Source organism: Ictidomys tridecemlineatus, chromosome 1 (genome assembly GCF_052094955.1).
Source record: "Ictidomys tridecemlineatus isolate mIctTri1 chromosome 1, mIctTri1.hap1, whole genome shotgun sequence".
In the NCBI taxonomy this organism is placed as follows: domain Eukaryota; kingdom Metazoa; phylum Chordata; class Mammalia; order Rodentia; family Sciuridae; genus Ictidomys; species Ictidomys tridecemlineatus.
The window spans coordinates 18,392,787-18,410,297 of NC_135477.1; the positions used below are offsets into that span (position 1 = coordinate 18,392,787).

A 17,511-nucleotide genomic window follows, 5' to 3' on the forward strand; every position below is an offset into this window, starting at 1 on the left:
TTAGCAAGTAATCATATTCAGAAATTATATTCTCATTACTGAATCCTTATTTATACCTGTGGTTTTTCACTAGCTAGTAACACTCATGAGAATTTCAATTGACATTATGCACTAGAGTAAGTAGAAAAAAATAAAAGTACAAAAAATAATTACCCTCTCCCCACAACAGCTAAAATATATTTTAAAATATCTGAATCTCTTCATTTTTTAAAGAAAAATGAAAAAAAGAAAACTGAAGGCTAGTAAAAAGATTTCTGACTGATATACCTCTTGGCATAACTTGCCTACAATTTTATTTAAATAGAAATTTCTTTAAATGAAGATACTAGTTTATGAAAAAATATTTGAATTCTGGTTTATTAAACTTTCAATATTTATCAGGACTATTTACACTGCATTAATTCCCCTTTATCATATGCAATGAAAGAATTCAGTAAAATAGTGTACTGACTTACAAGTCTAGTAGAATTCTGAGTAATTATTATAAGCACAATTACTAATGGTATAATCAATTTTATAGATCTAAAAAATTTCTCAAAGATGCAAATAAAGTAAATTTTAGTATACTGCATCACCTAAAATATCCCAGGAAAATGAAATAAAATTTTCCCCTTTTTTAACTACAATAGTTTGAAAAATGCATTCTTAAAAAAAGGTACAGCTACACTGAGGTAGACCTCTGCAGTCACCTGCTATGATATTTGCCATGTCAATTATTCAGGGTCTGACTTAATTACATGTTTACTTCTAGAAATAATTTTAGAATTCAAATTTTAATTTATAAAACTTCTGGATTTTTTTTAAGAGCCAGTAAGCTTATCTCTTTCCATACATGAGTTGTAGGACGATATAAACTTTGGGAATTGGACAGATGTAATACTGAGAACACTTTTTTCTAGAAAGCCATTGTTGTCTTTGAGTCAGCCTGTCACCTTACAGTATATGTAGCTAGGTTGGGGAACAGAAAGCATAGTCTTAATGAGCTATTTCTGACAAAGGTCCATACAGAAACTGTCAATTTATCTGGACACAACTGCAATGACTTAATTTGCACAGACTGTATTTTAGATGTTAATTTTGTCCTGGAACACTTCCTCTATTAACCCTAAATTTTATCTCCAAAACTCACCCATTACTTCATCTGTATCTCATATAACATTCAATTCTAACTCTAACAGGTGCTTATCTTTGAACTTGGACAGCTATTTTTAGTTGTCCACAGTTTTCAGCAGTCTTACTCATATAAAATGTTTAAAACATGCATTTACTTATTTATAAAATACATCAATTATATGTCTGTGACAAATAAATGATGGTGCTATTCTTCATACTATTTGATAATGTTAACTTACTTACTTACTTTATTTATTTATTTATTTATTTATTTTTTAATTTTTTGGCAGTACTGGAGATTGAACCCCAGGGATGTTCACCACTGTACTACACCCCAAGACCTTTTTATTTTTCCTTTTGAAACAGAGTCTTACTAAGTTTCCCAAACTGGCCTTAAACTTGCCATCTGTCTGTCTCAGGCTCTTAAGTACCTGGGCCATATGTGATACTGCACCTGGCTTAAGAATTTTCCATAAGATTATGATATCTACATATATAAATGGTTTTTCTTCTTTTCCAATCAAGATGGCTAACTACCTTGGATAGGACTTCTAGGACAATGCTAAGTGTAAGTCGTGAGGGTAAATATCCTTATCTTATTCCTGATCTTATGGGAAAAGCATTCAGTAATTTACCATTATATATCTTATTAGTTGATACAGACATCAGATGATATACTAGAAACCAATGCCCAATGATTTATTCATGTTTTGTTAAAAAATAAGGCAGACTAAACTCCATCAAAATATCCATGTTTAATGGGAGCACAGTAGAGTCTAGGAAAAAATATGGCGTTCATTATCACATCCAAACAATTGTGATAAACATAAAACATCAAAACTTCTAATATACATGAAAGTTAAAATTATTTATGGAATTCTAGTCTTCAAATACATATAAAACATTTTCCTTTTGGGTTGAGGTTGTGGCTCAATGGTAGAGTACTTGCCTAGCATGTGTAAGACATTGGATTCGATTCTCAGAACCACATATAAATAAATGGATAAAATAAACATTCGTCAACATCTAGAAAAATATTTTTTAAAAATATTTTCCTTGAAAAAATGTTTACCAATTTCAAATCATGAAATGAAAAAGGAATAAGTCTCTTACAACTGAAACATAAACTCCAGTAAATTGTTCTCCTTTATAAAAATTACATGTCCTTGTCTTAGTGTAATACATGATGCCCCAAATGAACTAGAGTCAATAAGCCTCTAAAAAAATTTACAGATTTTCTTCTTACAAGCAGGACGAAATCCTGCATGGCAAAAATCCTTTAAGATCTTCCCACTTATTGAGTTCTCTCCTATAATTTATTTACATTTTAGGAGTTCATTAAATTTCTATTCCCTACTAAAATTATTTTTGTCTGCTGAGCTCTCATGAGTACGTGTACACACACACACACACACACACACACACACACACACTACTTTTCACTTAGTCATAGTTTAATAATTTGTTGATTTTATTTATTTTCTACTTTTTGTGATACTCGGGGTTGAACCCAGGATTTCACACAATATTAGGCAAGCACTCTACCATTAAGCATATCCCCAACCCTTGTATATTTTAAAATCTATTCAATATCACCTATCATTCTTTCACTCAGTGAATATTTACTCAATGACTACTATGTGCTAAGGGTAAATAATACAAAGTTCCTACCTTCTTGAAACTTATATTTTAGCAAAAGAAGTCAAATAACACAAATGAATAAATAAGTAATCCAGGCATATATAAATGTTATGGTAACATAAAAGGCAATGTAATAGAGAGTAACTGGCATGCAAATGTTCTCTAAGATGACTTAAGAACTAAATAATAATGAACTAGAGCAAGGGCTTTATAAGCAGAAGAAACACCAGGTACAAAAGCCCTAAGATGGAAATAAGCTTGGTATGTTTGAGGAAAAATTAAAAAAGCAATATCAGGTGCACCACAGGAAACAAGTGAAAGTGCTAGGACTCTGTAGGCCATACATTTTATCTAGTTGCAATAGGAAGCCAGGGAAGGATTGTAAAGAGAGAAATGACTTTTATCTGATAGATCCTCTAAGAAGATCAGACTTGCTATTATGTGAAGAATGAAATGTTAGGGAGAAATGAACAATAACAGTTAACAAAATATAATATTGTTCCTTTACAGTGTTTCTTACTTCTCTCTCTTTCCCACTTCTAATAATGGATTAATTCAAAAGCATCCAAGCTATTCTTCCATAGCTAGACAATACCTTTTTTTTAATGCTTTAATCATGCCTTTCTGCGACAAAAGTCTCAAATCACTTACCACTGCCAACAAAATAAAACCCAAATTCTCTGACACTCACTCAATAATATTCCACAATCTAATCCCAAACCACCTTTCCACCTTTGTCTTCCACTCTACTATTCCATTCAACATGGTTGACTCAGTCTTTCCTGAACACAACTTACAATGCCAACTTCCTTAATATAGCTCTATGCACACTGACCCTTTTCCTTATTCTTTTCCTATATTCAAATTCTCTCTCTTCCCATGGCTCAACATTCATTATTCTTAGTTATCCAAAGCAGTAGTTTTTTAATTGATCCATAAGATATCATGATCCAGTTTACATAAGTTTCACAATTCTACATTTAACTTTTCTTCGTGCAATCCATTTTGGCATTTTCTATTGTTTTCAATTTCTTTTTCAACATAAATGGTCACACAGAACACTAATGATTTTCAGTTTTCCATTATTAGTGCACCTAGACATTAACTGGACACTTAAGTAGATCATAGTACTGAAAGATGAAACCCATAAATACCAAACTATAATAGCCTTAACTGTAAAGATATAACAGGGTCACTATTTATACTTCATTTTATTTATCATGTCAGCAGACTATTTATTAATCATCACTGTAAAGAAAGACTGATATTAAACACAGTTATCATAATTCATGATCAGACAAGATCATGATTTAGGAGTGCTTTATATTCACATCACCTTGTTTCAAACTGTAACTATCAGAGTCAAAATGGTCATTTTCAATGATACTGTAACCAACACTTCCTGCCTTCCAACCTCATAGAATTACATAATAGCTTTGTAAAATGTGGGGATATAGTAACTCGTAAGTGCTAGTTTTCCTCTTTCCTTAAGGGGTATGTGAAAGTCCATATGTATGGAGGATACCTAATACCATTTTGTAAGACATCGATCTCTTTTATTACAAATAGTCATTTCTCTGCCTAGGAAGGAATTATTAATTCTGTGTCCTCATTTGGCCCTTCCAGTTTTGCCAAAGTTTAATAAGGGTAAGCCTTTTGTTTTGATGGAATGACAGCTATTAAAGTTGAATGGCCTCTCCTGCAGTCAGCACTAAGGTTCTTGACCATTAAAGTCCTGTTTAAAGTTGTTGACTCTGTTAAAAAACATCATCAGTGATTTGAATTAAGAAAATGAAAAAGCAATGAAGCGACCTAAAATCTGTACTGAATCCTTTCTTCTCTGGCAAAGGACCCAATTCATAAGCAAAATAAATTCTTAGTTCTTCAGTCTCAAAGAGTTTACCATGAGATAATTCATATAGGTTCCTGAGGAATACAGAATATTTAAAGGTATTCTGTTTTCTCTCCATTTTCACCTTGGACTGTTATGACCTGTTGTAGGTCTAGGGGACCAGGGATGGCATACAGGTAACAAATGCTCCTGAACCATCTAGACCAAGTTCAACACAATCCACATGGTTTTAGGCAAAAATCAGCCCCCAGGACAAAATCAAGAAAGAATGCAAACTTCCATATTCAATCTAAATTACCCAAAGGTCCTTGATATGCTGTAGGTATCGGGTATAATACTCTGGGTATTCCAGACCCCAAATCTCCACCATTAGGCTTCCCTCTGTAATCTGGGAGTATGAACCTCAACATTTGTTAGCTATTATTTCAAGGACAGAACACAGGCTTTTAACAATCTTACAACTTTATTTAAGAGAGCCATCTGGAATTACTCTGCCAATCACTAACATTTGCCCAACACTGCATTTGCCCAAGTAAAAAAACAGACTCAGAGATTTATATCTAAGATTTTAGAACCAAGCTTAAAAGGAAAAAAAACATTTTCTTAAATGAAGATTTATATGCATATGTGTGTATATAAATACATATAATACATATATTTATAATGGCCAAATTTCAATATGAATTATTTGAATTTCAAGAATATGAATTATAAAAATGCCTTTTGAGAATAAAGACAAAATTAAATTTACCATTTTGATGGTGAGATACTTTCTTTACATAAGATCATGCTTAAAGGCAAAGGAGAGGTAAAGCCAAAATTCTATTTATCTCAAAGGATGCCAAAGCTGGATTAACGTTTTTCTGTAACACATCAAATAAAAAACCATGCCTGATAAAAAGGACTATTAAATAAAACTAGGTGGAGGCCTAAAAATTTAATAACAATATAGGGGGGCTGGGGTTGTGGCTCAGTGGCAGAGCACTTGCCTAGCATGTGTGAGGCACTGGGTTCGATTCTCAGTACCACATACAAATAAATAAAATAAAAAATTTCATCGACAATTAATAAAAATAGTTTTTAAAAAGCTGATGTTTTAAATATACATATATATGCTTAAATTTTTAAAAATATTTCTGTGCTGCTTTCCTGGTAAACACCTCCCAGCCTTAAATCTCCCTGTGTCCTGTTAAGTCACAAGCTGGTAAATTTTCAAAAGTGGGAATGGGTTATTAAATCTGGTTTTGTTTTGGCACTGACCCTGTAACATATGCTCCTAAATTAAGAGTTTTATTTATAGTGATAAAAAAACTTTGAAAAACGTATCTTCAAAAGGTTAATCCTGTATCACCTTTCAGCAAAGGCTTAGAGAAGAAAGGGAGGGAAGAAGACAAAAAATAAAAAAAAAAAGGAAGAAGAAGAGAGCAAGAGGAAGAAATAATTTGAGAAATAAAGAAATGAAAAATGTGTACTAGCCCTTCTAGATTAATAAAGAATGTCTATTAGCCCTTTTAGGGCTAGCAGAAGAGAATGAGAGAATCATACGGTAAGTATTATAGCTTAGTAAACTAATCAGAAAGTCTCACACTAAGTAAATAAAACCAGAACAAAAGACCTTCACTGGAGATGTCATACAGCCCAGGTAATACAGAGATGCATGTTGTACATGTGTCACAATCAGACACTAGATTAAACAACTTATAGGGTATATCTAAGTAAATACTGAGTGATACACATGTCATTTTCTCTGAGGTTTTCTAAGTTATCAGTAAGTCAAAAATGATATCCAGAATGCCTGAAACAAAATTTGCTCAAAAGATTTTAAAACCTCCATTCCAAAGAGTTACTTAAAAAAAAAAAAAAAAAAACTCTTTCAAATGTTAAAACAAGTTTTGCCAGGTTTCCAGTGGGGGTCTATCAAGGGCCACATCCAGATGGACGACAGAATTATAAAAGTCACATTATTTATCAGTATTTAATCCTTGTAGCCTAAAATATGCTCTACCTTTCTATTTAAAGTTCAATGTTAGAGTTTAGTTTTAGAATCCTCAGAGAGATCATTTCTTGATCTTTTCACGGTCTTTCCTGCCATGTTTTAAATGATCCATATCTTTATTATTCTTGAAATGTAATTCAGAAAATAGATTTAAAAAAAAAAAGGAAGATCTCCTGCTGAACTGCATTGTCACTAACAAAATGTCTTTTACCAGACCCCTGAACTTTGAGTTCCAATTTTATCCTTCATTCAATATTAACGCCATCGTGTACTGTATATCCAAATCTCAGGCATTGAGGATACAAAAGTGAACAAAACAGAATCCTTGCCTTTGAGGCTGGCCTTAAAGTTGGGATCCTCCCGCCTCAGTCTCTCAAGTAGCTCAGATTATAAATGCGCACCGCCAGGCCAGCTCCAAAACACAAATACCATCATTCGTATGACAACTCATTTAAAAATGAATAAATGCTACATATTGCTGAGAGAGAACTTTTCAGTATAGCTGACAAAACTCTTCAACATCTGGCCTGGTTTACCCTATACTATAATCTTTCATATTCATACTAAACCTCTTGCAGTTTCCTTAGTATTCATTGCTCACCCATCAACCTCTGTAGTCTTTCAAGACTCTATACAAAAGGGAATCAAGTGATCTTCCAAAATAATCTTTCTGCACCCTCAACCACCCTCTGCCTCCCATCACATACTTATTATGTTACACAGTATTTTAATTACTTCTTCTCTAACAAAGATGTGAGTTCCTTGAGGACAGAAACTATGTTAAACATTCTTATATTTCCTATGTAAAGCTTGCTGCTTGCTTACAATGATGCATATAGTTCATGCTTGATAAATGTGTTGAAAGCATGAATAAATGAACAAACTGCAAATAAAGAATTAATGCACTCCAATTTTTCATATTTATTACCTATTCCTGAAACCTAATCCTTTAGCAAGACCATATTTAAGCCATGAGCCTATCATGATTTTTTAAAATATTTTTTTAGTTGTCAATGGACCTTTATTTCACTTATTTAATATGTAGTGCTGAGAATCGAACCCTGTGCCTCACACATGGTAAGCAAGTGCTCTACCACTAAACCGCAACCCCAGCCCGCCTATCATGATTAACCTGTTCTGAAAGGCAGAAATAAAAGAAAGCTACCCTGATCTCAAAATTCAAATGAGCTTTAAAATATGTTTATTTCCTCTAGTTTAGGTAGCAAAAGCTTACTTTTTTAATCATTTATTGAAAAAAAAACCATACATATCAGAATCATGACAGGCTTTACATTTTTAAAAATAAAATTACAGTTATATATGTACTGTTACATTATTTTCACAGATAAAATTATGAGTTTGCTTTTTAAATATAAGTAAGAGCTATACCCATTACTGACTCACCGGTTCTTTTCCAGCTCATTATGTGTGGATCTAAAAGGAAAAAAAAACAAAAAAAGAACATTAGCCACACTTGTTAATAAAGCTATAGAAAGAGGAGTTAGTTTAGTTACTGCTATGCCATGACCCTATAATTTAACAATGCAACATATGGTCACACTTCTACAATGTCATGCCTCAAAAGGCAAAGTCTACATTTATTAGAACTTTTGTTTCAGACAGTGTTTTCAGTTAACAGTGTTAAATATTCTGAAATTGAAATTTGTTATTCTAATAAAATTAATACTAGCACATGCCTTCCTGCCTATAACTAGAGCATCCTGTATTTTGTTGAATACATTATATCGGAAATTTTTATTAAAATATTTAATTCAAAATTAAAATGAGCTTAAAAATGTGTTTACTACTTCTAGTTTAGACAAGAATACCATTTTTATCTAAAAATACCATTTTTATTTAGAAAGAAAAAATGTGCACAGTCCTCCTCTATCTCCATCTATCTACTACTAAAAGAAGAAAAAAAAAAGTTTTCCCTAACATAGAAACAAAACAAGCTTGCCTTACTGCTAGGTGACACAAGCAAATTAAGCCTTTCTGACTTTTACATGAAACAAATGAGAAAAGATACACAAGAAAAGTATAAAACATAAGGAAAAGATACACATAATAAAATCAAGAAACAAGCTTAAAGACAGGAAAGATGTGACTCAAAACGCTAGCAATGGTTATTTTCTTTTGCTGACCTTTTTTCATTTGCCTTTCAGTATTTATATCCATCTACTGAGCAAGCATAGTACTTGTTAAGGCAACATGATAGCAGTTAACACATGTTATCTCACTTTATTCCTAAAACAACCTTTGTTTTATAATCACTAATACTGACTCAGAGACATCAAGAAACAAACTCCTGAGGCTGGGGCTAGGGCTGTAGCTCAGTGGCAGAGCGCTTGCCTGGCACACGTGAGGCACTGGGGTTGATCCTCAGCATTACATAAAATAAACAAAATAAAGACATGCTATCCCTCTACAACTACAAAAAAAAAAACAAAAAAAACTCCCATCTCAATAGTATTAGCAGCAATAAATTAAGCCCAGATCTCTCTTACTTCAAAGCCCCAAGTTCTTAACCACCTGATAAAAAGCAATTCTGAATAAAGATTAAGGGCATACTCAAAGGCCAGACTGCCTGAGTTCAAATACTGTGTGGCTTTGGTAAAATTCCTTCATTTTTCTGTGCTGTTTTCTCATCTATGAAATAAGAAAAAAGACAATATAATTAACCTTCCGTATCTATGGGTTGCACATCTGTGGATTCAGATTGAAAATATTTGGAGGAAAAAATGCACTTACACTGAACACATACAAAAGTTTTTGTCATCATTCACTAAAATATAGTATAGCAATTATTTACATAGCTTTAAATCATATTAGGTATTATAAGTAATCTAGATATAACTTAAATAATACAGGAAGATGTGAATAGGTTACAAGCAAATATACATTTTATATAAAGGACTTGAGCACCCACAGATTTTGTTTATCTTTGGGAGTTCCTGGAATCAATTCCCCACAGATACTGAGGAACAGCTGGAATTGCCTCATAGGATTATTACAAGAACTAACAAATTTATACTACACAACAATATATAATAAACTATATAAAGTTTGCTACTATTAGGATTATGTTATACTAACCTAGTTCCCTTGAATGACACTGTATTATTTTTATGATAATTTAGCATTAACAAGAATTTTATAAAGGAGAATTTAAGTTTCTATCACTAGACCTAAAACTTTAATCATTTTATACATTCTGGTAAATGTCAAATGACTTCAGAATATTTTACATAACATTACTTCAATCTGATTTATTATTCCAATGGATATTTAATAAAAACAGCAGGATTTCCAAAACTTAAAATAAATGTTTTTGCAAGCCTCATAATTTGTGAAAATTTTACCTACTGTTTTAGTTACTCTCTCCTGTCTACCTTTTGCTTTCTTAGCAGTTTCATAAAGTACAGTGAAATGGGATGAAAAAGACAGATTTATTTTAAGGAGTTTATCTTAATAAACATATCATTTTTTCAAAAAATGAAAAAAAGATTCTTAGGATGTTTTAAAACTTCAGCCATATTAATAGCAAATATGAATAAATCAGATGGAAGAAACTATAAAAACATAGTCAAAACTTGTAGAATTTAATAAAATTCAATACTCAACAATTACAATGAAACCCCATCTTAACCGTAAGTATTAAGTATTATGTTTTTTAATTTATTTTCTATTTGAATGAAATGTTAAAGCAGAAAGATAGAAGAGAAAAATGGCATATTTTAAAGAGCTTTAAAACTAAACATTACTTCAAAATATGAATGGGTTTGTTGATAACAAGATTTCCAGCCTCGTAAGTTTTAGTTAATGGCCTTTCTCTAAGAAGAAAACTAAGAACAAGTAAAACAAAACCAAAAAACAATCCACATATAAAACACTGGAAGTAATAAATTAAAACATATTCAGAGAAAAATAGATTCTAGTTTAGCATAAACTTTTTCTAAACAATCTGGAAATCTCCCTGGTAGCCATAAATACAAAAGACAATATACTCAATGATAACCAGTTGCTGAATAACAATATTATATTGAGCCTATTACAAAAACAAGTACCAAAGGAACATAATCTGACCCACTGATATGAACAAAATTAAAACATCAGGTCTTTCTACCTCTCTCAAAACAGATTTTTTACTATTTGGCTTCTTCAAAAAAGAAAGAAAGAAAGCTAAATGTGAACTTTTCCACCAAACCAACTAATGTATGCCATCTTTAGTTATTCTAACAGGAAAAAAAAAGTTTTCCAAATAACAAGAAGCAAAAATTATCATAAATATACTAATTAATCATTACCATATTAATTTTTTAAAAAATAACATCAGTATTCACTATTATTTTGATGAGCTTTGCCTATAATATCAAGTCAACAAATAATAAGTACCTTGTTCAAAACTGATTTAGGGGCTCTCTAGTTCATAAATTAAGACATGGATAAGAATAATTAAAACTCAAGGCAACATAAAAATATGAAAAAAGGTACAAAGTATTGTAAGAATTCAAAAGAGGCAGAATTTACTTCCAAATGGGGCTTTAGAGAAAATTTAGAAAAAGATGGCATTTCAGCTGGGGCTTAAACAATAGGTACGTTTGCTATTAGCAAAGTCTGGAACCAGCTAAGGAGATATCATTCCAAGTAGAAGGGACAAGATAAGCAAAAAAGCAAAGTTGTACAGTCCAAACAAAGCAAAACCAGGAAACAATGTACAGGGATCATAAAGACCAATGGTGTAGAGAAAAGAAGTTCTGAGAATTCTCATTCACACTAGTTATGTAAAATTTGGGATAAATTATTTAATGCCCCTGATTCAGTTTCTTCATTTGTAAAACTAGAATATTACCATATCCCTTGGCAGGGTTACTGTGAGACCTAGAAAAATAAATAAATAAAGCATCTAGCACAGAGTAAGTATTCAATAAATACTAGTTACTACTCATATTATTTTGAACAAGACTAAATATATTCTCAAAACATGTGAAGTATGTTATGAGACAACAATTTGACAGGTATTCAATAAACTTGGAATTAGCCTGAAAACAAACAAGCAAACAATCATAACAACAAAGAGAAAAGGTAGGTGACTAAAAGATACCTGATCATTTAACCAGTTATGAGGCCAGTAAAAGGTTTAAGAATATAACAAAGAGAAAGAAGAAAATAACAGTCCAAACAGTGCTGGCAATAAATTAGTATTTGAACACACTAGCACACCGAGAAACAATCCCTTTACTTCTCTGAGCCTACGTGTCCAACCAGGTCCTTCCAATAATATCACTAAAATACTCAAAAGTGATCAATTTCCTGTAAGATTCAGATGTTCTGAATAATCCATTTTGTATCAGCCCACTTTTTTTCTCCAAATAAAATGCACCTCTGAGAAAAAACACTAAGGAACTGAATGACTTCCTTTTAGACATCCTTACCTTTTTTTTTTTTTTAGTTGTAGATGGATAGCATGCCTTTATTTTGTTTCATTTTTATATGGTGCTAAGGATCGAACCCAGTGCCTCACACATTCTAGGCAAGTGCTCTGCCACTGAGCTATAGCCTCAGCCCCAACATCCTTACTCTTAATGCTTAACAACTTCCAAGAGTAGAAAGAAAGACATTTCTATAATTTTATCATGAAGTAATCTTTTTTTTTTTTTTTACAAATAACATCCTTTTGAGAGAGACATCCTAATGCCTTTCCTATTTAAATGAGAGCCATTATCTCAACCAAGTCTGAGTTTTCATTGACTACAACATGCCTCTAATACATAAACTTTTAATTCTTCATGGTGTAGTTTGGTGGCAATCAATAAAACAATACATAGAATTCAAACTGCACAAAACGGTACAATTTGGCTCAAGAATAGTGCTGCCATGGAAGGAAAATAAAAGCCCCCATTCCCAGAATACTCTACTAGACTTGTTGAATTAATGAGCCAACCCCCAATTCATTAACATTTTTGTTTCACTTACTTTCTAAACCTACAGTACCTAACAGATGCTGCCTTCTACACAATGAAAAGAACACATTCTATGAAGCTAGATAAGTAGCTTCTAACTGATAACCTTAAAGGGATGGAGTGGGGGGAATTTATCCATCCATACCCCAAGGAAAGAAAAACAAAATTTCAGCTAGAGTAAAGCAGGGGTATCTCTAAAGTTTATATCCAAAGGGGGTTACACCTGGAATTAGCCTAGAAACAAACAAGCAAAGAATCATAAGGTCAAAGCTAGAGATGCTACTAAACATCCCATGATGCACAAAACATTATCTTGCCCAAAATGTCAATATTGTGGAAGCTGAGAAACACTGAAACAGAGAAAAGGAAAGAATGAAACAGAAAGTGGGAAAGAAAAGTGAATATCAATAAACATTAAAGATGATTTTTTTTAAATCAAAAAATTGATAAATAACTTCTAAGACTAATGAAAAGAGAGACAAAAATTACAATTCAAAAAGAAACAGCATGGGCTGGGGCTGGAGCTGGGGCTCAGTGGTAGCACATTTGTGTGGCATGAGTGAGGCACTGGTTAGATTCTCAGCATCACATATAAATAAATTAAATAAAGGTCTACTAACAACTAAAAAAATACTTAAAAACAAAACAAAACAGGAAACAGTACCAGAACACAAAAGTGTGCATCAGTACAACTCCAACGTACAATAAAAGGATAAGAGGGCTGACATTATAGTTCAGTAGAAGAGTGCATGCTAAAGGCCCTAGGCTTGATTTGAAAAAAAAAAAAAAAAAGGAAAGGAAAGGAAAGAAAGCCATGGTGGCTCATACCTGTAATCCCAGCTACTCAGGAGGCTGAGGCAGGAGGATCATAAATTTAAGGCTAGCTTAGGCAACTAACTTAGTGAGTCCCTGTCTCAAAATGAAAAATAAGAAGGGCTGGGGTATAGCTCAGTGACAGAACACCCCTAGGTTCAATCCCTAGTAAAAGCGCGTGCGCACACATACACACACACACCCGGAATATTATGAACAACTTTATGCCAGTCGGTTTTTCCATATAACTAGACAACAATCAAGTTTTGTGAAAGAAATTATCAAACTAACTCTTAACTCTAGAATAGAAACACTGAATAAACCTGATTCTATCAAAGAAATTGAATTAATAATAAAAACGTTCCCACAAAAAAAAAATCCAGGATCATAGCTAAATTTCACTAGAAAATTTTAGGAATTAAAAAAAAAAAAAACCTACATAAAATCTTTTGTTAAAAAACACCAAAAAACAAAAACAAGGGGAAGAGGGAATACTTCCCAATTAATTTTTATGAGGCCAGTATTAGCCTGATACTAGCCACCCAGAATTAGCCTGTTACCAAAACCTGACAAAGAAATTAGAAGTCAATGTGGGATATAAGGCCTGCAATTATAGCTATTCAGAAGGCTGAGGTGGGAGAAACACAAGCTCCTGTTCAGCTAGGACAACTTAGCAAGACCCTGTCTCAAAAAAAATAAAAGGACTGAGGATGTGGCTCAGAGGTAAAGCACTTGCTTAGCATGTCCAAGTCCCTAGGTTCAATCCCCAGTACCTAAGAGAAAAGAAATTACATGGAAAACAAACAAAAAGCAAACAACCATATCTTTCATGAATGTAAACACAAAAATTGTTTTGTTTTGTTTTTTTCCAGTGCTAGAGATTGAACCAAGTCTCATGCTTTCCAGGCATGTGGTCTACCAGTAAGTCACAAAAAATCCTTTTTTTTTTTTTTTGGCACCTGAGATTGAACTCAGGGGCATTCGACTACTGAGCCACATCCCCAGCCCTATTTTATACATTAATTTAGAGACACGATCTCACTAGTTGCTTAGTACCTTGCTTTTGCTGAGACTAGTAATCCTCCTGCCTCAGCCTCCAGAGCCTCTGAGATTACAGGCATGCACCACTGTGCCCAGCTCACAAAAATTCTTAACAAAATATTAGTAAATCAAACAAAATCATTCGGAAAGTATCATTGTTTACAGTCTGGTTTTATGCCTAGGTCCTGAGATACAGCTTCTAAAATCTTAGAATTCTGTGAATAGCAGTGTCTTCATCATTCATGATGGGCTCCTGTACTACAACTGAGTTCATGTTTAGTTATGGTGAAAAGACCAATAATGTGATTAAAGAGCTGAAACTTTGAATAATTAATATCACTTCAATATCCAGGGTAAGGAGAAGTGCTAGGAATTGAGTTCAATCACATAACCAATGATTCAATCAATGATGCCTACATAACAGTACCCCAATAAAAATTCTGGAAAGTGAGGGTTGGATACACATCCTAGTTAGTGGACGTGTCCACACACCAAGAAGGTGATGCATTCACCCTGATTTTATTAGGAGGGGGCAAAGAAGCTTTGGGTCCAGAACTCTCCCATATGTAATTCTTTGTGTCTCTTCATTTGGTTGGCCCCAATTTATATCACTTATAATAAACCTTGCAATTAAAGTATAATGCCTTTCTGAGTTCTATGAATAGTCTTAGCAAAGTATCAAGCCTAAGAGGGGTGTGGGAATTTCTGAACCTGTCATCAGAAGTGAGAATGGGGGGCTGGGGTTATGGCTCAGCAATAGAGTGCTCACCTTGCACGTGCAAGGCCCTGGGTTAAATCCTCAGCACCACATAAAAATAAATAAATAAATAAATAAAGTTTTTGTGTGCAACTACAAAAAATATTTTAAAAATTAGAAAAAAAAAGAAGTGAGAATGGCTTGGGAACTCTTAAACTACTTCTGCCTTCTATAAGGGCAGACATTTTATAGACTGTGCCCTTAAACTAGGGAAATCTGTGCTAATTCTGGGTGGTTAGTTATCAATGCTACTCTGGTATGAAATATAATATGATGAAGAAGGGCTTACTCCAAGAACACAAGGTTGATTCAAGACTTAAAAATTATGCAATTATTTCCACATTAACAGGGGGAGGGGGGAAGAAAAATCATAATATCGAGATAATAAGAGAAAAGCATTCGAAAAAAATCAGTATCTATTCATGATTTTTAAAAAGTTAATAAGAGGGGCTGGGGTTGTGGCTCAGTGGTAGAGTATTTGCCTAGCATATGTGAGGCACTGGGTTCGATTCTCAGCACCATATATAAACAAATAAATGAATAAACGTCCATCAATAACTAATAAAATTTTGTAAGAAAAGTTAATAAGGAACTTTCTCAGTTTACAAGGCATCTATAAAAAAACAAAACCTACAGATATTATGCTGAATGGTAAAAGAATGCATTTTTTCCAAGATTGGGAACAAGACAAGGCTGTTCACTTACAACTTCTATTCAGCACTGTACTAGAGGTTCCAGAACATGAAATAAGAACATCATACACAATGAAAAAGAGAAAATAAAAATGTCTCACAAACAATGTTATTATCTATTTAAGAAGCTAGGGGTGTACCTTAGTGGTAAAGTACATGCTTAGAGTGTGTATGGGCCTGGGTTCAATCTCGATCACCCCTCCTTCCCAAAGAGAACATTATTATTTAGGAAATCCAAGGAATATATAATTTACTAGAACATACAAGTTTGCAAGGTCAGTATGCCAAATTCAATTGCCATTTACAACAGCATCAAAAAATATTTAAGGATATAGAAGAAGAAAAAGAAGGCCAAATTTTCATCATGTTGGTTTAGAAACTGACTTCCTTAACAAGACTCCTAAATCCTAAAGCACAAGAAAACCAAGAATCAAAAATTGGGGGCTGGGGCTATAGCTCAGTGGTAGAATGCTTGCCTTGCAGGTGTGAGGCCCTGGGTTCAATCCTCAGCACCACCTAAAAATAAACAAACAAATAAAGATACCGTGTCCATCTAAAATTCAAAAAATACTTAAAAAAAGAAGAAGAAAAAGAAGAAGTGGGATGGATTGACACTAAAAAGCTTCTTCTCAGCAAAGGAAAACAATACTTGAAGAGAAAGCCTACAGAATGGGAAAAAATGTCTAGGATACATAAAGAACTCAAGTCAGGTACAGTGGCGCATGGCTGTAATCTCAGCAGCTCAGGAGTCTGAGGCAGGAGGATCACAAGTTCAAAGCCAGCCTCAGCAAGGGCAAGGTGCTAAGCAATTCAGTGAGACTCTGAAACTAAATAAAATATAAAAAACGGTTGGGAATGTTGCACAGTGATCAATGCTCTTCAGTTTGATCCCCAGTATAAAAAAAAAAAAAAAAGAAACACCCAATCAATAAATGGGCTAAGGAATTAAATAGACACTTCACAGAAAAAGAAATATAATTGATCAACAAATATATGAAAAAATGTTTATCATCTCTAGCAATTGCATAAATGCAAATCAAAACTAAGATTTCATCTCACTCCAGTCAGAATGGCAATTGTCAAGAACACAAGCAATAATAAGTGTTGGCGAGGATGTAGGGAAAAGGGTACAATCATACGTTGCTGGTGAGACTGCAAATTGGTGCAGCCATCTGGAAAGCAATATGAAGATTCCTCAGAAAACTTGGAATGGAACCACCATTTGACCTAGCTATCCACTCCTTGTTCTATACCAAAAGGACTTAAAATCTGCATACTATGGTGACACAGCCTCATCTGTTTACAAGCAGCTCAATTCACAATAGCTAAACTATGGAACCACACTAGATGCCCTTCAACAGATGAATGGATAAAAAAAGGTGGTACATACACACAATGTAATATTTCTCAACCTTAAAAGAGAAAATTTATGGCATTTGCTGATAAATGGATGGAACCAGAAAATATCATGCTAAGTGAAATAAGTCAATCCCAAAAAAACCAAAGGCAGAATGTTCTCTTTGATAATGGATGCTGGTCCATAGTGGGGAAGGGCAGGTAGGGAAGAATAAAAGAACTTTGGTTTGCGAAGAGGGGAAGTGTGGGGAGGGATGGGGCTGTGGGGATGGGAAGGACGGTACAAT

General features: G+C 33.4%; 1 protein-coding gene across 4 annotated transcripts in view; it reads right to left on the bottom strand.

Annotated features, from left to right (window-relative positions):
* Nucleotides 1-17,511, bottom strand: part of Mxi1 (MAX interactor 1, dimerization protein) — a 72,800-nt gene that overhangs the window by 22,999 nt on the left and 32,290 nt on the right. For all 4 annotated transcript variants that reach the window (XM_040273271.2, XM_013356575.4, XM_078051240.1 and 1 more), the window contains exon 3: nt 8,007-8,036. In XM_040273271.2, coding sequence (XP_040129205.2) covers nt 8,007-8,036 — 30 coding nt within the window. The remainder of the gene's footprint in view (nt 1-8,006; nt 8,037-17,511) is intronic.